This window comes from Hemiscyllium ocellatum, chromosome 7 (assembly GCF_020745735.1).
Source record: "Hemiscyllium ocellatum isolate sHemOce1 chromosome 7, sHemOce1.pat.X.cur, whole genome shotgun sequence".
NCBI classification, from domain to species: Eukaryota; Metazoa; Chordata; class Chondrichthyes; order Orectolobiformes; family Hemiscylliidae; genus Hemiscyllium; species Hemiscyllium ocellatum.
In genome coordinates, this window is record NC_083407.1 from 79,597,598 (window position 1) to 79,624,233 (window position 26,636).

General features: G+C 39.2%; 1 protein-coding gene across 1 annotated transcript in view; it reads right to left on the reverse strand.

Moving 5' to 3' along the window:
* Positions 1–26,636, reverse strand: part of hibch (3-hydroxyisobutyryl-CoA hydrolase) — a 121,131-nt gene that overhangs the window by 33,730 nt on the left and 60,765 nt on the right. Inside the window, exon 7 of the mRNA XM_060828002.1 lies at positions 18,654–18,732. Coding sequence (XP_060683985.1) covers positions 18,654–18,732 — 79 coding nt within the window. The remainder of the gene's footprint in view (positions 1–18,653; positions 18,733–26,636) is intronic.

A 26,636-nucleotide genomic window follows, 5' to 3' on the forward strand; every position in this document is an offset into this window, starting at 1 on the left:
GTCCAGATCCTGGTGTAATCTGAGGTAACCCTCTTCGTTGTCCACTACATCTCCAATTTTGGTGTCATCTGCAAACTTACTAACTGTACCTCTTATGCTCATAGTATTTAAGTTGAGAAATACTTCAGAATGTAATGGTAGAGAGACCTGGGCTGGTTGTAAATGAAACACAAAGGGTTAACATGCAGATACAGCATGTAATTAGGAAGACGACTGGCACTGTAAGGGGTTTGGTGTATAAATTATAAACTCTTGCTACAATTGTACAGGATGTTGATGAGACCACACTTAGAATTGCTTACAGTTTTGATTTACTTAAAACAGTACTTATTTTTGTTTATATTGGAGGCAGTTCAGAGTTCATTATTTGAATTCTAGCATGAACGAGTAGTCTTATGAAGAAAGGTTGAATCTCTGTTTGTTGGAGTTTTAAAAAATGAGAGTTGATTTTATTGAAACTATGACTGATGAACAGATTAGTCATGATCTTCCTAAATGGATGAGCAGGCTTGTGGGGCCAAATGGTCTACTCCTGCTTCCATGGCTTATATTTTTATGGAGATGGTGTCTGAGAACCAGAGAAAATAATGGATCTGATTGATGAGTAACAACAATCTTGCATTTATATAACTGCCTTTTATATAGAAAAATGGTCCAAAAATAATTGGTAGAGAATAGGAAAAAAAAGACACCAATTCAAGAAAATATTAGGTTGGATTGCCAAAACTTAGATGTACTGTAAACAGATTATAACAAAAGTCTTAAAAGGAACAAAATGAGTTGGAAAGCCACAGGGCTGAAGGACAGAATTCTGGTGCATGATCATTATCCACTGATGGCAACTGATGTGCCATATACATTGGGATGGAGAGTTCAATCATACAGCTTTTATTTTGTTTTAAAAAATTTTACTTTTTATCTTGCTTATCCTGCAGTTGGAAACATCTTAGGCTAGAAAATGAAACTTGTGCAGAATTCTGCAAACTCTTAGCACTTTAAAGTTTACTTGTATTTAAAATATTTTAGATCCTCATTAACACAGAAATACTGTGTTTTACATCTCCAGTACCAGTAGTACTGGAGCTAGTGATTCCATGATATTGTTGACATTCTTTTTAAATTTTCCATTTCACCACACCAATTTCTATGCTGTTTTTTTTGCCAACAAAAGTTTCATCTTGAAGATCAGTACCAGCTGATTTTCTAAGACTGCCTATCAACACAAGAAGACATAACAGATTTCAATTAAAAAAGTAGTGGTACCCTAGCATGATCACATCACATTCAGCAAGTAAGTGCCCATTCATTGCCTTGAAATGACACTTATTTGTTTTCACTCACAGAGTTTACATTCAGTTACCATTACACACATTAGCATTACAAAATGCAGTCCACATTTTCTAAATTTCTTCATGCCCATATAAGGCGTATTTATAACAATATAAATCCTGGTTTGTTAATGCATTTAGCAGCCTCCAGGTGAATATCAGGGCTTTGATCCTGGGAAACACGCCATAAGTTTAAGGTGAGGAATGTTTGGCTCCACTTTCCTTTTGTTTTTTATTCCTTGGCCTTTTCAAAGTTTAATTGTTTTCAGATTATTTTATGAGTTACATCAGGAGTCAAGTCTTTTGGATTTGAATTTTTTTTTGAACAAGTCTTTCGTCTGTCCACGATCATTGTCCACGAAATTCACTATTGCTTTCAGATACCTCTTCTAAAAACTGGAAAAGATATCTATAGTGAATATCTTCAAATATTTGTGGAAACCAAACCCATACAGCAACAGTCATACTATAAATGATGAACAGTTGTTGACATTCAGAAATACACACTTGGAATTAACTCACACAAATCACTTAAAATTTGAGACTTATTGAGAAATAATGTGCACTATAAGTAATGTAGACTCTGACTACATCCAAACATTGGCTAATAACAGTCATTATGAATTCTGCCATATATAACACATGCACATGCCACAGTTGGTAGGTGGAATTTCAATACATTTTATTTTGAAAACACTAATCTCCTGACATGGGGAAGATTGGATTTCAGCGACTTTTTAAAAAATTAAGTATTTTTTAAACTAAAGTTTAAGAGTGCTCAGATGATCTAAGAGTTTCATGTAGGTACTCAAACTATGCCTTCTAAACCAAACAATTCAAAAGTTATGCGTAGTTTCTTTCATTAGTATTAATTTGTTCAGAAAGCTCCAGTTGGAACAGCACTTTTACTTATTGAAAGACCGGGACACTTGCCTCGTTATTTGAGATTAAAATTCCAAAGAACTGCAGGTCAGCCAAAAATATTTCATAATCTTCATTTTTTGTCTAAACACAAAGCTCCAAATGTAATAGTGGACATCATTTAAAGTATCCAACTTTTAAATGGGCAGTCACATTCTAAAATCAACTATGACACTTATTTTGAACTATGGAAGGGAGAGAAGGGATGGCTTATTTGCTGTCAAATGGAAAGGAGGAGGAAGAATGAATAAGGAATATCTGGATAGGGTAAAAGGCAGGAGAGATGGAACAAAAGGAAGTCAAGTTTGCTTTGCACATTACTCTATTTCCTGGAAACTAAGACAATCCTGGAGGTTTGGAAATCCTTTACTCTCTTTGTGCTTTCCCAGGTCACACTGCCTTCTTGGCCAGATTGGGGGAAATCTGATATTCGGGGAAAGGTCTCCTGGAATCTTTGGTATCAGTCTAAAAGCTTGACCAATATATACTTGCAATTAAAGTTGCTGGCTATAGATCTGGTTATCGGTATAGGTCTTTGATGCACATTTTGAACAGAAACAGTTGCATTAAGGAAGAGCAATTTGACCAAAGTGTGAAAAAAGAAGTTAACTGGATGCTGTGCTATCAGGAGATGTCTGCTTGAAAGTGTAGAGTCATAGACACTTAGAGATGTACAGCACGGAAACAGACACTTCGGTCCAACTCATCCATGCCAACCAGATATCCCATCTCAACCCAATCCTCGTCACACCTGCCAGCACCTAGCCCATTTCCCTCCAAACCCTTCCTATTCATAATCCCATCTAGACGCCTTTTAAATGTTGCAGTTGTACCAGCCTCCACCACTTCCTCTAACAGCCTATTCCATACGCATACCACCCTCTGCGTGAAAAAGGTGCACCTTAGGTATCTTTTTATATCTTTCCCCTCTCACCCTAAAGCTATTCCCTCTAGTTCTGGACTCCCGCACCCCAGGAAAAAGACTTTGTCTATTTATCTTCATGATTTTATAAACTTCTGTAAGGTCACCCCTCAACCTCCAATGCTCCTGGGAAAACAGCTCCAGCCTATTCAATTTCTCCCTTTAGCTCAAATCCTCCAACCCTGGCAACATTCTTGTAAATCTTTTCTGAACCCTTCAAGTTGCACAACATCCTTCCGATAAGAAGGAGACAAGAATTGCACGCAATATTCCAAAAGTGGCCTAACCAAAGTCTTGTACAGTCGCAACATGACCTCCCAACTCCTGTAATCAATACTCTGACCAAAAAAGGAAAGTATACCAAATGCCTTCTTCACTATTTTAGCAAGTAATTTTTGAAGGTTTTATAGCTTGCATGGATATGTTTCAGTATGGAACTGTCCAGTGGTCAATGGCTTATTGCTGTGGAAAATGCTTACAACTTCTTCTGATATATTTTGGGTTAATAGTCTAAGCTTTAGACTTGGGTCAACTGAGATGAACAAATTCTGCTGAACATTTACTTTCTGGAGCTCTGGATCTTCATACTTTTCATTGTACTTGGCTCTCACCTCAATTTGCCTCTTGGCACAAGGTTCTTCCATCATATAGCCTCATGATCAGTTTCAAGGGATTCATTTTCAGGTCACCACCTTGGATCACTTCACACAGCTCTGTGAAACTCATATTGTTTCATGAGATACATATCTATCTGAAGCTTCACATTTACTTGGTGCTCTCCTTCGCAGTCACCACTCTAACAGTAACAAAGCATTTACCAATTTTAGACCTGATGATACCAACCTGTTGAATGGTGTAAAATGATTTGTCACAATCATTGGCTCACAAACCAACCTTATAGGCACGATATGCTTATTTCTAGCTAAATGCTTGCGTGAAAAGTGATTCAATGTTTTGCAGTTAGAACAGTGCTTTTCCCATACTGGATGCTTCCTGTCCCTTTATGTGATGACCCCTGCAATATTTACATTTTACCCTCTAGCCTTGCTCTTTCTGCTGGCTTCTATGCAAATACTTTTTATCTTTTTCAATATGCTGTTTTCATTCAGAGCTCTGCAATCTCTCTCTATTTAAGTAATATGTGCTTTTCTATTCTTACTGGAATGTCTTTCAGCATAATGGAAAGTTCATCTGCCTACCATCGATATGCTGCAGCTGATGATTGACTACCTTAGAGCATTTATTTAGTTGAAAGAAAGAAGGACATTTTGTTTCCACAGTCAGTGCCCAGCAGAATAACATCAGAAAAGATTTTCCATTTGCATTATAGCTTAATAAATCAACATGGGATTATCTAGTCACAATGTACTGGCATCTGCCCTGTTGGCACAAAGTCACACTCAGAGGAATGATGGAATAGAGACACACATCACAGGAGTCCCAAAATGATGTGAAGACATTGCCCTACACATAGAAAAGCACTGTTTGCCAAAAACTTGCCCATTAACTTGAAGCAAGTGCTAGATAATGCTATGAGGATAATAAACTTTATAAGATTTCAACCTGGGGATGGCTGAATTTTGTTTTAACCACTCTATCTTGGAAGTATGAAGCAAGCACATTGATCAACTGTTCCATGTGAAGACTGAACATCTGTCTCACGGAAAGGACTCAACATATATCTTTGGATTTCTCTCCAAGATCAATTTATTCTTTGCAGACTGCCCATTTCCATTCTCTCACTTACTATATGACATGACATGGTCCTCTCAGCTAGGCAATCTCTGGCCTTCAAGAGCTGAGACCAACTATCTTCAACACCCAAAACAAAACTGAGTCAATTGTAAAAACCCACCTGGAATTCTAGATGCAGTTTTTGAAGAAGAACATCAGAAAAGATTTTCAATTTGCATGGTCGCTTAATAAATCAACATGAACTTATCTAGTCACAATGTACTGGCATATACCCTATTGGTGCAAAGTCATAAACTTCCCTTAACATTCCTGAAATCTTGATAATGAATGAACCAAAGTTACAGGGCAGTGTTAAAGGGAGACTGACCAACTGCAATTCTAACTGAATTGGTGAGGCAATTTATGTGAGTTGGAAAAAAAACTTTTCTCAAGATTTCTCAACAACTGAAAGAGTGAACTTTCTGCAGGTTTCAACAGATGGCAGATTCAAGACTGAATTCCAATGAAAGCAACTAGCAGAGATTTCAGTACAAACAGGGCCAGAAGCACCCAAAATGTCACTCAGGGCTGTCAGGGTTTCAATAATGCTTGCTCCAACTTACCTTTGTGGAAGTGAAACTTCATCACTCAGTAGAAATAAATCAAAGCTTTACAAACATACAACGTAGGAGCAGCAGTGCACCATTTGGGCCCTCAATACGATCATGCCTGTTTTGATTGTCAGCTGAATTTCACATTCCCACCTACACCACCATAGTCTCTGACTTCCTTGTTAGTCAAGAATCTATTTACCTCTACTGCTGTCTCTGCCTCCACAACCCCCTAGGAAATAGACTTGCAAAGACTCTCAGCCCTCTGAGAGCCAAAATTTATCTTAATTTCTTTCTGAAATGAAGACCCCTTCTTTTTAAACAAGGACCCCTACTTCAAATCTCTTCTATAAGGTGACAAGTGAACCATCCCTCCTGTTAAATCTTCTGAAGATCTTTCATTTCTGAATAAGATCACTTCAAACTCTAATGAATGCAAGCTCTGCCTGTCCAACTTTTCCTCTCAAAATGAACCCCCCATACCAAGTATCACTCAAGTGAACTTCTCTGAATTGATCCTAATACATTTATAATATTTTTTAAATATGGAGACCAACCTGTACAAAGTACTCCATATGTAGTCTCATAAATACCCTATACAATTGTAGCAAGCCATCCCTACTTTTATACTGAATTCTGCTTACCATGATAACATTCCATTTTCCTTTCTAATTACTTGCTTTATGTGCATACTAACTTTGTGTGTTTCAAGAAGCCCAAATCCTTCTCCATCTCAGAGCTCTGCAATCTCTCTCCATTTAAATAATATGTGCTTTTCTATTCTTACAGCAAAAGGGAACAATTTCAGAGTTTCCTCCAGCATACTCCATCTGCCAATTTTTTGCCCACTCCCTTAATCGTAATTACTTACTGTTATTTATATCTGACTTGCTACTCATCTTTGTGGAATGGAATTATTTTATTTTCAATGTGATACTACTGTAACTTGAACTTCTTTAGTTGTCCACAGATGGTGCATTCTGCACTCTGAGTCTTTCCTTCTCTCTAGAATGCACATCATTCTGAGTATTGTGAAATATCTCATCAAATGCCAGCAACTTCGATTTTTACTGACTTATTTCATAAACAAAATTCCTAGTTCACCTGAGCAAGCCCTGCCTTCATGCCCTCATAACGGCCTTTAGCTAAGTTTAAAACATTATTCTTATATGCATTTTCACTCCCTCAAACTGACTCTAAAATTCAATCACATTATGATCACTGCTGTCTTGGGATGGCTTCAGTGTGAGGTCATAGGTACATGATAGATGGAGGTAATTGCTCTCTGATTGGCTCCAAAACAGACTGCTCTAAGAAACTGTGCCAAGAACACTGCATGAACTCATCATTCCATTACATTTGCCAATCTGATTCATCCAATCCATATGTTAATTGAAATAATCATCTTTATCAACATGCCTTTATCACGAGCCCCATTATTTCTATCCGTATAAATTATCCTACAGTTTGGTTACTTTTTGGAGGTCGACATGCCACACACACACAAGCAACTTCTCACCTTTACTATTTATAATCTCTACTCAAGCTTAAAGCCATGTCCCTGTTACAGCTACCAGATCAATACATTTATTTCTATTTGTGCTGTCAAATCATCTGTTTTGGTACAAATCCCACATGCATTCAGATACAGAGCAAATAGCTATGTTCTTTTACTATCTTTGACCGTCCAGATTCATTTTTTTTTAAACAGAATGTCTGTCATTGTTGGCTGGCCAGCATTTATTCCCCACCCCTTCCTCCCCTTCAGAAGGCAGTGGTGAGCTGCATTCTTGAGCCATTGCAGTCCACATGCTCTAGGTTGACTGTCAGTGTCCTTAGGGAGGGATTTCCAGGATTCTGACCCAGCAACAGTGAATGACCAGCAACATATTTGAAAGTCAGGGTGGTGAGTGGCTTACAGGGGAACTTGCAGGTGGTGATGTTCCTATGTTTATGCTGCCCTTGTCCTTCTAGATGAAAGAGGTCGTAGGTTTGGAAGGTGGCATCTAAGGATGTTTGTTGAATTTCCACAGAACATCTTGTAGATAGTACAAACAGCTGCAACAGAGCATCAGTGGTGGGAGGAGTGAATGCTTGTGGATGGGGTGCCAATCAAGCAGGTAGCTTTGCCCTGGATAGTATCAAGCTTTGAGTGTTATCAGAACTGCACCCAGCCAGCCAAAAGGGGGACTATTCAAAAACACTCCTGACTTGTGCCTTGTAGGCGGTGGACTGGCTTTGGGGAGTCACGAACTTATATGCTTGCCACAGTATTCCTAGCCTTGACCTGCTCTGGCTTGTAAGTGGCAAGCCCATTTAAGATTTTGGTCAATCGTAATCCCCAATATACTGCTGGTGGGGAATTCAGTGGCGGTAGCATCATTCGATGTCTCAAGGCAATAGTTCGATTGTCTCTTATCGGTGAGGGTCATTGTCTGGCATTTGTGTGGCAGGAATGTTACTTGAAACTTCACAGCCCAAGCGTAGATATTGTCTAGAGCTTGTTGCATTTGAACTTGAACCTCACCAGCATCGGAAAAGTTCTGAATGGCATTGAACATGGAGTAATCAATGGTGAACATCCCCACTTCTGACCTTATGATGGAGGGAAGGTCATTGATGAAGCAGATGAAGATGTTTGGGCCAAGGATACTATTCTGAGGAACTCTTATGGAGATGTCCTGGAGCTGAATGACTGACCTCCAACAGCCAAGACCATCTTCCCACGTGCTACATATGTTTTCAACCACTGGAGAGCTTGCCCCATTGATTCCTGTTGTGCTAGAGCTTATTGATCTCGTCCTTAATTAAATGCAGCCTTAATGTCAAGGGCTGTCACTTTCACCTCACCTCTAGAATTCAGCTCTTTTGTCTATGTTTGAACCAAAGTTGTAATGAGGTCAGGAGCTGAGTGGTCATGGTGGAACCCAAACTGGGCATCAGTGAGCAGGTGCTGCTTAATAGGTCAATGACAATTTCCATTACTTTACTGATGACCGAAAATAGACCGATGGGGCTGCAACTGGCTAGGTTGGTGTATTTTGATTTGCAAGTTTTGACCTTTCCTCACAGGCTACGATCAACATCTTCCCAATTATCACCTTGCTGTTTTGGCTTGTTTTCTCTGTTCAATTTATCACATCTTCCCAAACTTGATCCCACAAGCCATTATTTAAAGAACCATCTTTACTGCTCTAGTTATACAATGTGTTAGAACAGTAGTCCCAGCATAGTACAGATGTAAACCACAACTAACCCACTAATTATGCTCATCATTTTTGTCAATGCTTTTGATTTAGAAAACAATTCAAATAATTACCAACATTCCAAAAAAATTGGCACTCACACTCTAACAAGCAAACTTATCCGTCAAATGAATGGTAACACTTTCGAAGTAAATAGCTTATGTATGAGGGGGATCCAAGATGGTGGTGATCTGAGCTGATCTGCCTTGCTGAGCTTTGCACTCCATCCCTGCAGTAGTGATATTTTTACACGTTCCCCCACTTCTCCCACCCCCTACCCACTACCCCCCAGCCCCACCAACCTTACCTTTTTTTGGAGAAAATTAATGTTAAATGGTTGTGAAACCTTTAAAAGCCATTTGCAATGGAGCCGTTGGTGTCTGAATGAGATGGATGGGACTTTTTTTTGTTTGGCTGACTGATCAATTGGGTGGACGGAAACAAGCAGTAATGTATAAGTGCCGGTTGTTCAAGCATTTCTCGATTATTCAGCAATACACACCATAATGCCAGTTAGCCAAGAGCTGCCATTAATCGAACATCTCTCGATGATCCAGCAATGCACGTCATAATGCTGTTTAACTGATAACTGAATGCTAGATTGGCTGGTGCCATTTTTGCAGGGCCTTGAGGTCTTGTTCGGATGGTTTGGGATTCGGGGTTCGGATGGTTGATGTTCGGATAGTCAAGGTTCTACTGTAAATTCTTTTTGAGCTAGCGAGGATGATGAAAGGAAAGCATACAGCCAAGCCCCAACACAAGGGACACTTGCCAGGTGGGCCCATGACTGCGACTACAGATGCAGCTCCCTTGGAGCTGAGACAGAGGTACTGCGCAGCAGAACATCGCTGAAGAACTCATGGTGATCCGAGGGACGATCGAGGAGTTGACGGAACACAATCGTACTCGACTGAAGCTGATTTCCGTCATGCTACAAAAGCATAAGAAGGAGTTGAAAGGACTCGGGAAGCGAGTTGAAGAGGTTGAGCGGCAGACAGTGGCGGAATCCGAGGTTGAGTCCTCGGTGGGGTGGATCCAGGCCCTCAAAAAACAGGTCCGGGCCTTGGCGGAACAGGTCGACAATCTGGAAAATCGAGAAACATAGCTGGGTTGTTGGGCTGCCAGAAGGAGTGGAAGGTGGGCAGTTAACAAGCTTTTTTGAAGATTGGCTGCCACAGTTTTTTGCCTGGGATGCCGACTTGGACTGGGTGAAGGTTGACAGAACTCACCGGGTTGCAGTGCGCAGATCTGGTCTGGATTGCCACCCCTGCTCGGTCCTGGTATGATTTAAAAGCTACAAGGACCAGCAGAGAGTCCTGCAATCTTCTAGAAGGGTGAGTAAAGATTCACAGGCCCTGACATATCAGGAACTGAGATAGTTTTTTTTTCTAGGACTTTTCTGCAGCGGTAATCCATAAAAAGAAATTGCTTGATGAGGTCAAGAGAAAATTAAGAGACCATGGTATTCGATATTCGATGAGCTACCCAGCAGTACTTCTTATTCCTTACAAGGAGACGGTGCAGTCATTTGATTCCTTGGAGCAAGTGAAAAATGTCTTGCGCACTTGAAAAGAATTTGGATGGATTTATAGACATGGACAATAATGTTTGTTTTTTTCCCTTGCTATGTTTCTTGTAATGTTACCCTTTTCTTATAGAAGCTGCTGTTGGATTTTATTTTTACCAATTAGGATTAATGTTGATATATAGTTGGGGGTAGGCGGAGTGTCACTATTTAGTCTGTTTCCTTCTATTACTTGGGACTGGGGTGCGGCTGGAACTGGACAGAGGAATAGGGATGTGTGTGGGAGGTGTAAGATCCCTCTATGTGCAGGGGCTGGAGTCCCCCATTAAGTGCCTTTTGTGTTTTGTAGTTAATTTAGTTTTTTGGTTTTTCGTATACAGACTCCACGAGTCTTAGATTAGATTACTTACAGTGTGGAAACAGGCCCTTCGGCCCAACAAGTCCACACCGACCCGCCGAAGCGCAACCCACCCATACCCCTACATTTACCCCTTACCTAACACTAGGGGCAATTTAGCATGACCAATTCACCTGACCCGCACATCTTTGGACTGTGGGAGGAAACCGGAGTACCCGGAGGAAACTGACGCAGACACGGGGAGAACGTGCAAACTCCACACAGTCAGTCGCCTGAGTCGGGAACTGAACCCGGGTCTCTGGCACTGTGAGGCAGCAGTGCTAACCACTGTGCCTCTTTTGTATATACTCAGCATACTGTAAGTCAAGTTCTTTCTCTTAGCAGGTCAAAGGTGGTTGGAAAGGATCATGGCTAGCAGTGTTCTTAAGTGGTGCACCTGGAATATTAGACAGATCCATTTTCCAGTTAAAAGGGAAAAGGTGTTGTCAAGCCTTAAAAAGGAGAACGTGGATGTTGCCCTGCTGCAGGAGACACACCTTAATGACAAGGAACACTTGAAGTTACAGCAGGGCAGGTTTGATCGGGTATTTTTCTCATCCTTTAAAACTAAGAGCAGGGGCTGGCCATACTCGTCTGGAAGAATCTTCCATTTAATTTAACAGATTGTGTTACAGATTAATATGGTCGGCTTGTTATCCTTAAGGCCCTAGTACTTAGCGAGGAGTATGGAATTTTGAATGTCTACTGTCCTTCGACTCAACCACTTAAGTTTTAGATTGATGCACTAATGGCCCTTGTGTTGTAGCATATTATTATAGAGGGGACTTTAATTGCCTTCTGGATCCTGTGCTGGATAGAATGCCCAAAGGTCACCCAAAGCTTTGTCCACAATCTAAACAGTTGGGTGATCTATGTGTGGAACTGGGGTTGGTAGATATTTGGAGACGTTTCCACTCCACGGGCAGGGACTTTACATTCTTTTCCAATTCTCATAAGTGTCATACAAGGATTGATTTTTTCCTAACTCCCACAGCTCTTCTAGATTCGGTGGTACCTTGTTCAATTGGGAACATTGCTATCTCTGATCACGCAGTAGTATATTTCATGGTCAAGATTAAGGGTAATGCAATGAGCTCACGGTACTGTGAATGGATCCCTTCATCCTCAAGGACAGCAAATTCGTTGAGTACTTTTCTAGGAAATTTGGAGCATTTTTGGCCACCAACTTGGGTACAGCTAGTAATCTGTCCATTCTTTGGGAGACTGTAAAGACCAGTGCTAGAGGGATAATTATCTCATAGTCGGCCATCAGAAGCGACGGAAGGGAGAGCAGCAGCATCTGCTCGAGGTATGATTGAAGGCAGCTGAGACGGCATATTACAGTGGACCGTCGGTGACTAAGCTGCAGCGGATCACTCGATCCACCTTAAACTCCATGTTCATGCATACAGCCAGGAAGGAACTTTCCTTTGCAAAACAAAGGTTGTTTGAGCATTGTGATAGCCGGGTAAATATTTGAAGTACCTGGTTAGGAAGATGAATGCCTCCCAATCTATTGCTTCTTTTAGGGAAGGGAATGGGACTCTACTTGTAATGGTAAAAAGATCAATGCAGCATTTCGGAGCTTCTATTCTGAACTATATCAGTCTGAATGATGTGAGGATAGACAGGATAAAATGGAGTCTTTTTTAGGAACTTGGATCTTCCTGGAGGGTCTGTTGAGCAAGCATCTCTCCTTAGTGCTCCATTAACAGCAGAAGAGATGCAGGAGGCAGTGAGGCAACTTTAAAGTGGAAAGGTGTCCAGCCCTGATTGTCTTCCCAGTGAGTTTTATAAAGAATTTGGATCAAAAATGTAGTGCTGGAAAAGTACAGCAGGTCAAGCAGCATCTGAGGAGCAGGAGAATCGACATTTCGGTCGTAAGCCCTTCACTAGGAATCCTGATGAAGGGCTTATGCCGGAAACGTCGAGTATCCATCTCCGTAGATGCTGCCTGACCTGCTGTGCTTTTCCAGCAATACACTCTCGACTCTGATCTCCAGCATTTGCAGTCCTTACTTTCGCCTCCTTTATAAAGAATTTGTAAACATACTGTCAGGGCCAATGCTAGATATGTGTAACTATTCATATAGTCGTCATTGCCGCCCACCATCCTTGAGAGAGGCTAATATCTCTCTTATCCTCAAGAAAGGGAAGGCCCTGGAGGACTGTGCTTCTTATAGACCTATCTCGCTCTTAAATTCTGATTTTAAAATTTCATCTAAGACTTTGGCATTGAGGTTGGAAGGGGTGTTGGCCTTCCATTGTTGTTTAACAAGATCAGACGGGTTTTATAAAGGGTCGCAGATCCTCTAATGATGTTACAAGGTTGCTTAACATGATTCAAGTGAGCCAGCAGAGATTGGTTCAAGGGTTGGTGGTCTCTTTGGACGCGGAGAAGGCATTTGATTGGGTGGAATGGCCGTAACTTTTTTATACCCGGGAGCAGTTCGGCCTGGGTGAAATGTTTACTTGATGGGTAAGGGTCCTTTACAGTGATACTCTGGCAGTGGTGCCCACCAATGGTATACAGTTTGATCATTATAACATTGATATAGGCAGTTGGCAAGGCTGTCCACTTTCATCTTTGCTTTTCACATTGGTGATTGAACCATTGGCGGAGGCCATTCATGGGGACCCTAATATAGCTACCCTAAAAGTGGGTTCAAAAGTGCATTAGATTACACTACATGCAGATGATATTCTTATTTTTCTCTTGAACCTGGCAGCCTCGGTGCCCTGTTTGATACAGTGTATTAATTCATTTGGTTCTTTCTAAGGTTACAAGATCAATTTTTCAAAGTATTAGGTTGTGTGTGTGTGCGTGGTGGTCTTAGGGGAATGCCTGGAGCGGAAAGTGGGTTCCCCTTTATTTGGGCACAGGGAGGTTTTCTTCTCTTGGGCCTCTCTGTTACCCCAGCTTTGATCAATTATTCAGGCTAATTTTGTTCATTTGTTTGACAAGATTAAACAAGGTCTTCAAAGTGGGGGGGGGGCACTTCCAATATTATGATTAAGTTCAGTCACTCTTATCAAAATGAATACTCTTCTTTGCTTATTGTACCTTTTGCAGATGCTTCCTTTGTTCTTTCCTAAGCAAACATTTCAGAAATTAAATGGCTGGTTTAGTTGTTTTATTTGGCGTTATTAGCGGCCCCTTATTAAGCTTGAGAAACTGCAATTGCCCCAGGGATTGGGGGGAGTGGACCTCCCAGACATTAGATGATATCACTCTATCTTTTGTAAGCGACTGGGCCTGTAGGGACTCGGCATCGAGATGGTTGGACATTGAGGCCTCCCAGACAAAGTGTTCTTTTATCAACCTGTTATTTTTAGACAAAATTAGGACAGTTGCTGAACACTGCTGTAATCCAATAGTTACTACCAGCAAAACATGGAGGACAAAATGTCTAAAACATCTTTTCTTACCCCCATAATTGGCATGCCTCGTTTCTGGCCAGGGTCAATGGATCCCAGGTTTAAACTTTGGAAGGATGGGGGTGGTGGAGGCTGGTACAATTGCAACATTTAAGAGACATCTGGATGGGATTATGAATAGGAAGGGTTTGTAAGGTAATGAGCTGGGTGCTGGCAGGTGCGACTAGATTGGGTTGGGATATCTGGTCAGCATGGACAAGTTGGACTGAAGGTCTGTTTCCGTGCTGTACATCTCTAAGACTCTAAGTCTCTTGTCTGGGCGATCTGTTTGAGGGTGAAACGCTGATGTCGTTTGATCAAATAACTTGAAAATATGGATTGTCGAGGAGGGACCTCTTCCTTTTCTTTCAGATTAGAGATTTTATCCAAAAGGAGACCACGCTTTTGAGTGTTATAGATCTAATACGAAAAAGAGGGTGCTTCTGGCTGAGCACTCTTTCAGTGAACACTCTCTATAATTTGTTGGGGGGAGATTCCTTGGGTGACATCACGTGTGTACATGAGATCTGGGAAAGAGAGTTAGGAGTCAAGATCATTTCGGAAACATGAGATGACATTTGCAAGAATGTGAAGAGGATTTTGATATGGAAAAGATCCATGCTATGCAGTTAAATATTCTTCATAGGGCTCATCTGGCCTCCAGGTCGTCTTGTGAAATTTAAGTAGGGAGCATCCCCCCAGGTCTGTCGGGGTGGCATAAGCTAATTATATAACACATTCCTTTAGACTTTCTTACAAATATGGTGCACAAGAAAATGGACAACTTTTACAAGATGTGGCAGCCCTTTTTGAATTACTTGGAAGCAAACCTGTCCGCCATTTTAATTAGAGCTTTTATCTAGCCATAGATAAACCGAAGGCCATGAGAGGAAGAATTCTGAACAAATGCGGCTTTAATAACTGATGCTTTCGAACATTGAGAGCTATGGTTTTGTTGCAGTGAGCAGTGTTATTTATTTATTGATTGATTTATAATGAGTGTGGTTTTGATTTCTTTTGTAGAGTAGCATAGTTGTTGGTTTATTGTTTATTGTTGTTTTTGATGTTATGTTGCCATATTTTTATGTTTCTGTAACTTTCCAATTTTTGTAAAAAAAAATTTATCAACAAAATATTTTTAAAAATAGTGTATGCATGTCTATTATTCGTAAAACGTATCTGATATTTGGCCACCTAAAGGGGTCAATATATTAAACTTGCATTCTATAAAGGACGCACTGGATAAAGTCTGGAAACCTTTTACCAATAAGGTTTTTACTAATAAAACATTTTGCATTGTTTAGAATTCGATGCAAATAATAAGATTCCCAATTACACTTATTTTTCTAATTGATGCACTAAACATCCTGCCAAACACATCTTAGAAGAGGGAATGTTGTAAAATAAATCCACTAAGCTATGCATGCCAAAACTGAGCTGAAATTTCAACTTCATTTTCTGATGAAAACTCTTCAGTGAGTTCAAGCTAGGTCACCTAACATCAAAGGGTCAACATCACCATTGAAACTTTAATTGAGAAAGGATCAAGACAAAGAAGAAACTGACAATCTTGATTATATAATGACTCATGCAGTATCATCAAATAAGCTTTTGTTAATACCAGAGTCCATAAAAGTGGAAATATTGTGCAATAGACCATAAGCAGCTTATTTCCTAACTCCATTCTCCACAGTTAGAAAAATTGGAAAATATAAGTATTGACTTATGAAGTATATAGAATGGTTATTTGTTGTTAATTCGGGATAGATTTCAGTTTTATCTTAAATAAATTGCATTTTAATTTGCAAAAATGTTGGCATCTTTTAACAAATATGTTATTTGAAAGGATTTTAACTAAATGGAATTTCTTCAGATTCTAATATTGAATCCTTTTATTTTGAAAAAAATATGAAACCATAAATTAGGCCTAAACCACAAATTATAATTCACTGAGTTCTCTGAGTACAACATAATCTTTTACAGATGAGAAGATTGTGTTGAAATTCAATCTAAAATTCTTACCAGTGTTTAAAAATTTCAAAAATGATTAAGTTACTTGACAATCAGAAACCTCAGTATTATTGTGCCCCAGCTTCATTACATTAATTTCATAATGGTTTTGTCTCTCTCAAAGTGGAGACAATAAAATAGACAAATGCAGCAGATACTTCACTTAATCACCTAATCAATGAATTAGTGAGAGTGAAAAAGGAACATCTGGAAAGCAAAAAGAAACAACCTTTCAGAAAGTTTCAAGGACCACTCTTGATAAAAAAAAATCAATTTCAATCTCTGCTCTTTTATCTCAATAAAAACACCTTGTGTTGGATGTTCACGTACTTGCTTGGGGGAGGGCTGGAGGAGAATTTTGATCTTGCTGTCGTTGAGCCACAGACAAACCCTTTTGTTTGCAGAGCTCAAGAGGCAGAGGGTGGTCTGAATGTTGCTTGCAATGTGGGTCATAGCCACACAGTTGTCAGCACATTTTAAGTCTTGAGTATGTTGGAGCTCATCCAAGTCTTGGTTCTCAGCCTGTTTAAGTCAAAAAGCTTCCTGTTAAGTCAAACTCAATTATGGTTCTTCGTAGAAGATTGGCCACAAATGAATTCCAAAAGTCAATAGATGGTGAAGAGATAGTTTGAAGCCTGTCTAGTTATGAGAGAACTATGTCTGCAAGTCATTGAAAAGGAAGGTTGGAGGCATACAGTCATTCAAGAGTTGCAGGTTAGTAATAACATTTATTGGATATCCACGGAGGACTTTTTGAAAGGCTTTGTGGATAATGGAGTCAAAGACCTCTGACAAATCCATAAAGATAATGTGGCATTTGTTGCACTGTTCTTGGATTTGCGAATAACAAATATTATGTCTTTGGGTTCCCTGCATGGCTATAAAGCATACTGGATCTTTGCAAGCACATCTTCAGTGACATTTAGGAGTCAGTTCAGGAGGATTTTCACATGAGAATCCTTCCCAAAGTAGACAGAAAGATATAGAGTTCCCACAAATTGATTTAACTCTTCAAAGAGACTGAATACAAACGATGATCCCATGAGACTGTTGAGGACGGCTGGGGTGGTGGGGTTTGAAGAGTGAGTTTTGTAAAAGTGGTGGCAGCTGCAGTGCCTGTTGCAAAGACTGGAATAATTCACTAGCACATTTAAATTAGGGTAGTTGGGAACCTGATATAAATTTAACAGCTGGCAGTCCAAGTTCCCAGAGTTCAGGAAATCAGGCAGCAAAATGGAGGCAAAAGCAGCCAGCTCCAACAGGTAAACACTAACCATCAACGATAAGTATCATCAATACGAATAACAGGAATTCACCAATGAGGGTAATACAGTGGATGTTGTCCAAATGGATTTTAGTAAGGCACTTGGCAAAATCCCAGATGGCAGACTGGTCAAAAAATACAGAGTAACGTGTGCAATTGGATCCAATTGGCTTAGTAACAGGAAACAAAGGATAATAGTCAATAACTGCCCTTGCAAATGGAAAGCAGATTTAAGGGGTCTTCTGCAGGGCTTAGTGCTGGGACCCCTGTTGCTTATTTTATTCATTAATGATTTGGACTTAAACATTAGGCACATTGGGAAATTTGCAGATGACACAAATATTAACCATGTAGTGGATAGTGTTGAGGATAGCTGCACATTCCAAAATGATAAATATGGATTGGAGGAGTAGGCAGGTAAATGGCAGATGGAGTTCAACTCTGATAAGTGTGAGGTAAATTATTTAGAGAGATCAAGCAATACAGGGGAATATACTGAGATGGTGAATGAAGTGAGAGATCTTGGTGCGCAAGTGTATAGGTCTCTAAAGATCACAGTACAGGTTGATAAATTTGTAAAGATGACAATGGAATGCAGAGGTACAGAATACCAAAGTAGGGATATAATGAATGAAATTTTAAAAGATACTGCTGGGATCAAGAGTACCATGTGCAGTTCTGGTCACTACATTATGGAAAAGAATTGCTCTAGGGAGAGTACAGAGAAGATTTACTAGAACGTTGCCAGAGCTGGAGAATTGTAACTATGATGAGAGATTGGAGAGGTTAGGGTTGCTTTCCTTGGAACAGAGAAGTCTTAGGGGTGACATGACTGAGATACAAAAAATTGTGAGGGATAGAGCTAGAGTAGACAGGGGGAATTGTTTCCCTTGGTAAACTTCAAAAACCACAGTTCACAGATTCAGGCTAAGTAGCAGAAGCATTAGAGGGATGGGCGGAAAAGCTTTTTTATGCGGGGAGGCGGGGTGGGGGGGGGGGGGTATCTCGAATTGGCTGCCTGAGTTGATGGTGAAGCCAGAGACCCTAAGCTCTTTAAAAAAGTATCTGGATCTGCACCTTAAGTGCTGTAAGCTGCAGTGCTATGGGCTGTGTGCAGGGAGATGGGATTGCAAAAGGTATCCAGACGTCTTTAGGTTGACATGGACAAAATGGACAGCATAGCCCCTTCTGCTCTGTAACATTTTTATGGTTCAAGGTACATATGAAATTTTCAATATCCATATTTATTGCCATATATAGTTTTATCTACCAAAATGAATGTATAAGCAGATAAGAAACCTTGCTACATTAAACATCCTGAAAAGTTTATGAGTTTTACCTATTGCTGTCTCTGGCATAGCAAACAGTGTTTTCTCCGTGGCAACCCGGAAGTGTCCATGCACTGACAAGCCGACGCCCTGAAAAGAAGGCGAAAATAGTCATTAATGGCAAACAGAAGCACAATGCATTACAAAACTGTGCAAAGGCAATTATTGTAGCTCTGATATATTTCAAAGAAAACAAGAGAACCAATGGTTCTCCCAGAGATTGGCCAAATTTGAGATTTTTAATTGGAACTTGAACAGCTAGTACTATGTGGGCCATTAAAGGCAAGCATAACTCCATCATCATACATTGTTCAAACCCAGACTTCTAAGATAACAGTGATGCTAGGAAAGTTTTGCAGAGAGTGATCAAATCTTGTCATGGACTGACAAATAGAGGCCAACTCTGACAATCAAATGTGGTGGTTTTAGAGTGGTGAGGGATAGGAGTGCACAGTCTCCACAACCTTGATGAGCCAAGTGCTGTTCTCATCTATAAGGGATCCAGTAGACCTCTCTTTTGCATTTTTCCAGATCTTTGTGCAGATATACCTAGATCAAAACTAATCCATTTTCAGAATAACCGAAAGCAATTAAAGAAGTGCCTTAGATCATCAGAACTATACCAAAAGAAAAGGTCCTCAGACCTCTTGTGACACGGTGGTCACAAGTGTCTTCACCTGAGTCACGAGGTCCAGATTCAAGTACCACCAGCTCCAGAATGTGCCATAACATCTCTGAACAGGTATTCTATCGTCAGAACATGCCAAAGAACTTTAGAAATTATGGCATTTTGAAGTGGAGTCATTGTTGTTGACTAGATAAATACAGCAATCAATGTGATCTCTGAAAGTGAATGTGAGAGTGAGTGGGCAAGTGGATGTGTGAGTGACAGAGGAAATGAATGAACAAAGAATGAATGAACAACCAACTAAATTGATTTTGGTGGAGTTTGAGAGTGGGAGGTTAATGAGTGATTGAGTGGGTGAGTGTATGAATGAACAACCAACTAAACTGATTATGGAGGGGTCAGTTGTTGATAGAAACATGATGAGTGGTGCTATGAAAACTTGCCCTAATAATATATCAATGCCTCTTACAACATATATGTAATGCATGTTTGCATCACAAGTTACTTGGCTCTAATATTTTAAACGTGGGGGGATTTCATTTCAAACTAATGAGCTTTATTGCTTCAACCAGACAGATAGGGTTAGAGCTAAGGTTATGATGATTTAATAGCATAATTTTCAGATTTAGTAGCAGCTAAATCAGGACACCTTGCTTAACTGATAATCCCGATGAACTGAAGTGACATCCAATGGTTTCATCTGGTTTTCCCAGCCTAAGTGCATTTCCATGAGTGGTTAAACTCAGCTGTCTTTTCTGTTGGTAAGAATGGATGAATCTCATAATGGACTGAATTTCTGATCCTTTGAGGAGACTGCCATGTAGGAGAAGCATGAAACAAAGTGACTTGTGACAACATTCAATTGTTGTACTGATAAGCAAATACAGGAGAGTTGCACGGCTGATTGAAATATCACCAATTGTATCAGTTTACCAGGTGAATGGAATTATATAATCCCACTAAATAAGTGGCCAGTCTACAGGAAATCAAGGAAGGGGAGGAAGAAGCTAAATCCTAGTGAATATTCTTGCTTGGCTTTATCCTTGCCGCCCAAGTTTCCTTCTGTGAATGTGCAAGCCTAGTAAGTGGGAGGTTCCATAACTCTCAAGAGATCACCACTACTTTACCCAAGGTTAATTTTCATGTGTAAGCCAATGTCATGTTTGCAGTTCATTCACCTAATGGATTATGAAGGAGTAGGGTAAACAGGGTTAGACATCCTGAGTAGGGGAGGACGAGGGAAGAAAGAGACATAACTCTCCAGCCGAACACATGTATACACATGCATACATACACACACGCGCGCCGCTTACATAAACATTCCCCTCCAAAACGTGACACAACATAATGACCTGCTCAATTTTTCCACAATTAAACCAGTAGCTCACCAGTTATCATCCACTGATAATTGTGGCACATACGCTATTAAACAACCTTCCATTTGACCATAATATGTAAGAGCAAAGTAGGCCATTTGGTCCATCAAGTCTTCTTTGCTATTTAATGAGGTAATATCTGATCTGATAATCCTCTGTTCCATTTTCCTGCCTTATCCCCACAATCTTTGATTTTCTTACTGATTGAAAATATAGCTTAGCCTTAAAAATACTTATCCATTAATTCTTGACAGTCCACAATGGTATTGGAGAGAAAAATGCTATCCTCATCTCTGTTTTAAATGGGTAACTAATTTCTCGGAGATTATATTAGACTTTCTCACAAGGAGAAACCAGTTCTCCACATATATTCTGTTAAGCGCTCAAGAACCTTGTGTGTTTCAATAAGATTGCCTCTCATTCTCCTAAACTCCAATGGGTACAAGCTCACTTGACCTCTTCTCAGAAGAAATTCCCTTCATACTCAGAATCAACTTAATGAACCTTCTCTAGACTATCTCCACTGCAAGTATATTTTTCCTTAAATAAAGGACCAAAACTAATCACATTTATAGGTATAGTCTGACTGGTACTGTATGTAGTTCTAGCAAGATCTCCCTACTCTCATTATCCATTCCGTTGAAATAAAGGTTTGTAATCCATTTTCCTTTCCTTTTACTTGCTGTACTTGTATGCTAGCCTTTTGTGATTCATGATCAAGGATCCCCCAAATCTCCGATGCTGCAACTTTCTGCAGTCATTCCTCATTTAAATAATAGGCATCACTTCTATACTTCCTGCTAAAGTGCATAACCCCACACTTACTATATTCAATGCTTCACATTTTACTATTATATATACACAAGAATATATTATTGCATTGCACTATATTCCATCACTCAAGTTTTTCTTCTTGCTTGCCTTCCCACCTATTTTTGCATCATCCATAAACTTGGCAATAGTACATTTGCTTTCATCATCTAAGTCATTAATATATATTTTAAATAGTTGTGGCCCCAGCAATGATCCCTGCCGTATACCACTTATTATACTTTGCCATCCTGAAAACAAACCCAATATCCCAACTCTCTGTCTCTATCAATTTATTTTGGAAAATATTCTTACATGATCATTCAGGAATCCAAGAATGGAACAAGAAAAAATATCAAAGTGTAAACTGATCATAGATTTCTCAATTATAACAATAATTCAGACACAAGACCACAAACACTAGGTGCTGGAGTAGACCTTATGGCCAGTCCAGCTCCTCTCCCATTCAATACAATATTGGATGATTTTAGATTTCAATTCCACCTTCATATCCCCAAAATCCAAGGAACCTTATGTTTATGTGAAAAAAAATGCTAAAAGAATTACGTGCAAATTTGTAGAACTCAACCTACTATCTACAAATCACTTGAAATGTGGCACCCATAATATAGACACAGGGCACTGTTGCATATAATGGATCAACAATGACCTGAAGGCAGCACAGTAGATTTTCCAGAAAAACCAATAGAAAATGATCTAAACATTATGGTGACACCACTGCCAAATATCCTCCTCCTTTCTAAATAAAGATTTGTAAGTTCACATGACTTTCAAGTTCTGCTGCTGGCTCTGACTTCCAAAAATTTGTCAGATCGCTTCAGAGGAATCACATCATTGTAGGACTTGTAAATTGAGATCCCGAATTGAATTTCCTTCAGGCATTTACATTATTAGAAGATATATCTTGCAAAATGAAAACAATCACATTGCTTGATCACAGATTATGGTTTACAAGTGTTCAGGTGGATGATAGCCATTTATATTTGGTATATTGCTTCAGCTGACACTGTGTCAATGGATACGATACCATCTGGCATGCACCTCTGAGGACACAAATTCAGTGTGTGGGAGATGGTCTGACTTGGGGTGGAAACGGAATTTTATCTGCTTTCCCATGCTTTACTTGTAGATCAAGTGGTTACATACTCCTTGGCCAGTCCTCAAATGTTTGCAAGCTGTCCAGATTTTTTTGAAAGCTTGGAACTCACCACTCAAATAAGCTACCAGGTTATGATCAAGTCAATTAGAAGTTGTGCCATTGAGAGATACTGCTGTCATCAGTACATAACATGCACAATGTTTTCCAATAAAGCCTACAGGATAGCAACCTTCACATGGTCTTCCTTTTAAAGCAAATTTTGTAACCGGAATCAGGACAATAATCAATCTCAGTGAGCTTTAATGTAAGAAAGGGAATGAGACAGTTTGTAACAAGCAAATACCATGGTCAATCAAATTAAAAAGATTAAACCAAACAGCAGCTGGCACTTTAAATTTGAATGACAAAGTCTAACATGAACAAGAAGGACACACTGCAATTTTCCTGAAGCTGTTTCTAAATTAAACTGAAATGTAGTCTGGTGTCTAATTATTTCTGTTGTCAAATTTAATATATCCCCCATGCAAACCGACAAAAAGGGAAACAGCAGAAAAGAGCACGAACGTGGACAAATTAGAAATTGCCGATCACTGAAAAAATATAACGTTTTGCATAATACTAAAAGTACTTATAGAACACACTACAGGATTCATCACAGAAGCGAATGCAGATTGTGCTACCCTTTTTAAAGCTTTCAGATAAATCTGAAATCATTAATGTTAATAAAAAGTTGCTGCTCATTGTACAATGCCCAATACTGAATTCAACTAATTGCATGTATGCAACAGATACACATTCAGAACATCTCTGTCTAAGACGACAATAGCGCATATTTGGCAGGATCGATCAATGGTTTGTTTTGCTGGTCTGAAGCAGTTTCAGTGTTAAATTTCTACCTGCAGTATAAAAGGGGCATAAGAAGTCACGGCAATGGAGCCAGCCTGTCAAAATCAAGGTCTAGTTAGCTGTCAGTTTGTATACACATCAAATCCAAGAACTCTTATCCCTCAGGAGAAGCATTTTTTTTTCCTTTACTTGTTCATGGATGTGAACGTCACTGGTAAAATCAGCATTTTTTGCCCTTCTCAACTGCCCTTGGACTGAATGCTTTGCTAAGCCATTTCAGTGCACAGTGAAAGTTAACCATATTGTTGTGGGTCAAGAGTCACATGTAGGCCAGACTGGGTAAGAATGGCTGACATCATTTCCAAAAGGATTTTAGTAAGCCAAGTAGGGTTTTCACAATCATCAATGATCATTTCTTCGTCAGTATTACTGAGAATAGCTCTATATCCCAGATTCAAACTGAATTCAAATTTCACCAGCTACCATGGCAGGATTTGAACTCATCCCCGCAGCATAGATCTGGGCATCTGAATTATAAATCTACTACAACTACATCATCACCTCATCCTCAGTTAAGACCGTTTGTCAAATGTGCAACTTCTGATTAGGGTAAAAAATGAGGTCTGCAGATGCTGGAGATCACAGCTGCAAATGTGTTGCTGGTCAAAGCACAGCAGGTTAGGCAGCATCTCAGGAATAGAGAATTCGACGTTTCGAGCATAAGCCCTGATGAAGGGCTTATGCTCGAAACGTCGAATTCTCTATTCCTGAGATGCTGCCTAACCTGCTGTGCTTTGACCAGCAACACATTTGCAACTTCTGATTAGGATCGTGCGATAGCTACTTGAACAGCAACACACTGTATGTACAGATCTTTGACTGTTTAGTAGCTGGATTATCACACTCAGTGAAAACTTCACTTCCAGTTCATTTTCTTATGTGTATTTTTCATATGAATGACAGAACAAAATTTGCATCCTAACCCATGGTCAGTTGAACAAACTAGTTGTAGAAGGCATATCGTATCACAGTGGATGCATCCATGCAATTTAAAAGTTCTGCTGTCACTGTGCACCAATGTCACTGATTCTCCAAGTCTAAAACAGAAACATAAATTAGCATTTAATTCAATGAAAAGTCATGCACCTAAGTCAACTAAACATGTATTGTACACCTGAATGTACAAACATCTTTTGCTGTATTTAGTGTGTAACTATTGGATCATACTCTTCATGTATTTTAATGCAAAATTTCTCAATGAGGTATTAGTGTAATCGAGCTTCAAAAGGAGGACAAACATGGCACCAACTTTCTGAATTCCATTTTTAACAGCACATATGTGGATATGGGAAGTTGTTTTGCTAATTAATAAAAGGGAAATTCTGAGACCCTCACCATGACTTCTACTGCAAACTGTTTCCACTGAAGAAAAATTCCATAAATAGGTACGCTGACAAATCTCATGTCATAAACAATCATTCACAACCGACAGCAACAGTCAAGGCATCATTTTGAGATTACTATTTTGGCTCAAAAATTTTAAATTCAGATTTTAGAACTGAAGGCTACTAGCTACTCTATTATATTTGCAGCCTTGAGATGCACAAATAGTTTTTTCTTTACACTTTATTCATAACTTAGTAATTTAGAAACACCATTTTTCTTGAAATGCTTTTGCTTCTAGAATCAATAGTCAAGGATGATGTTGCAATAATATGTCTACTCAATTTTATCAAACAAGGACTCTGTTAACTCTAAGTTGTTCCAATAAAATGACCTTGACAATGTCATAGCCTTTTTGCTTCGTACAAATAATTATCGCAAATCTTTCAGATGCATCCACATAGAGGAACATACTAAGGATACTGGAAAGCTGAAAGAAACACAGAAAATGCATGATAAACTCGGCAGGTCTAATAGCATCTATGGAGAAAGAAGTGTGGAAGTCTAAGTATCTAACCTTTTTAAATACATTAAAACATACATACATACATAAAAACACCTGTCCATTCACACCACAAGAAGGATAAAGGGATTTTTCTCTAGTTGCAGAGAAACAAAACACTTTGGGCCAATTGTTAGTCTTTGATGGCACGACACATAAGATGTGGAATGTTTAGTTGGCTCACACTTTGGCATGTGTAGACAGGTGTCACCAAACACAGGCAGTTGCCTCTGAGATCTTTGCAAATGGAAACACAGTTTTGCAGACTCTTCCAGTTCTTTAAGAAGAGAGCTAGGTTTCACACTGGATTCATAATACGGATTTTTCCAAAGATAGGAGATCTATTGTTAAATACCAACCAGGACTTTCTACAGAAAATTTAATACTGTAAGTAAGTAATATCAGAAATCTCTTTACTCCTTTGGGATGGTCTGCAGTGAGTTATCACTTGCACAAGACTAACATAGAAGAATACAAATCATCCAGCAGCTTATGATTCACTAATGAAAAGATTGCTTACTTGTCACAACTTATTGGATTACACTCATGCTGTGCATTGAGTTGTTTGTCATTGTGCCAGAAAATGTTTGCTTTATTTCTCATTATGAAGAGTCAAATTTTGACAGATAGAACACTTGATAAGTACTGTCGGACATTTTACTATGACAAAAGCAATTTCCAAAAGCAAATTGTTTTTACTTCAATTTTTTATCTTCTGAAATTCAAATGATTTTATATAACATGCGAGGACATTTACTTTTTCACATATCTATATATCTGTTTCATTTAATTGCAGTGGTAATTTTACTCATAGGCCTCACTGACAATTTTTGCTTCTTTTGTACTACAGGTAGAAACGTAATACTATTGCTTCAGACCACCAAAACCAAGCATTGATCTGTCCTGCCAAATATGCACCATTATCTTCTTAGTCAGAGATGCTCTGAGTGTGTATTTGTTGCATACATGCACTTAGTTGAAATCAGTATTGGGTATTTTACAGTGAACAACAATGTTTTATTAATATTTATGATCTCAAGTTAGTCCTAAAGCTTAAAAAAAGGGTAGCATAATCTGTATTAAGCCTGTTTAGTTTTACAGTACTTCAGTTTTTAACAACAAATCGATATTAGCATTCGCTTCTGTAGTGTGTTCTGTAAGTACTCTTAGTATTATGCAAAAAATTTAGTATCATTGGATAAATTTTCAAAAGAACATTTGTGACATAATTCCTGCTGTTTGGTAATTGGTACAATTTCCTAGAATTAG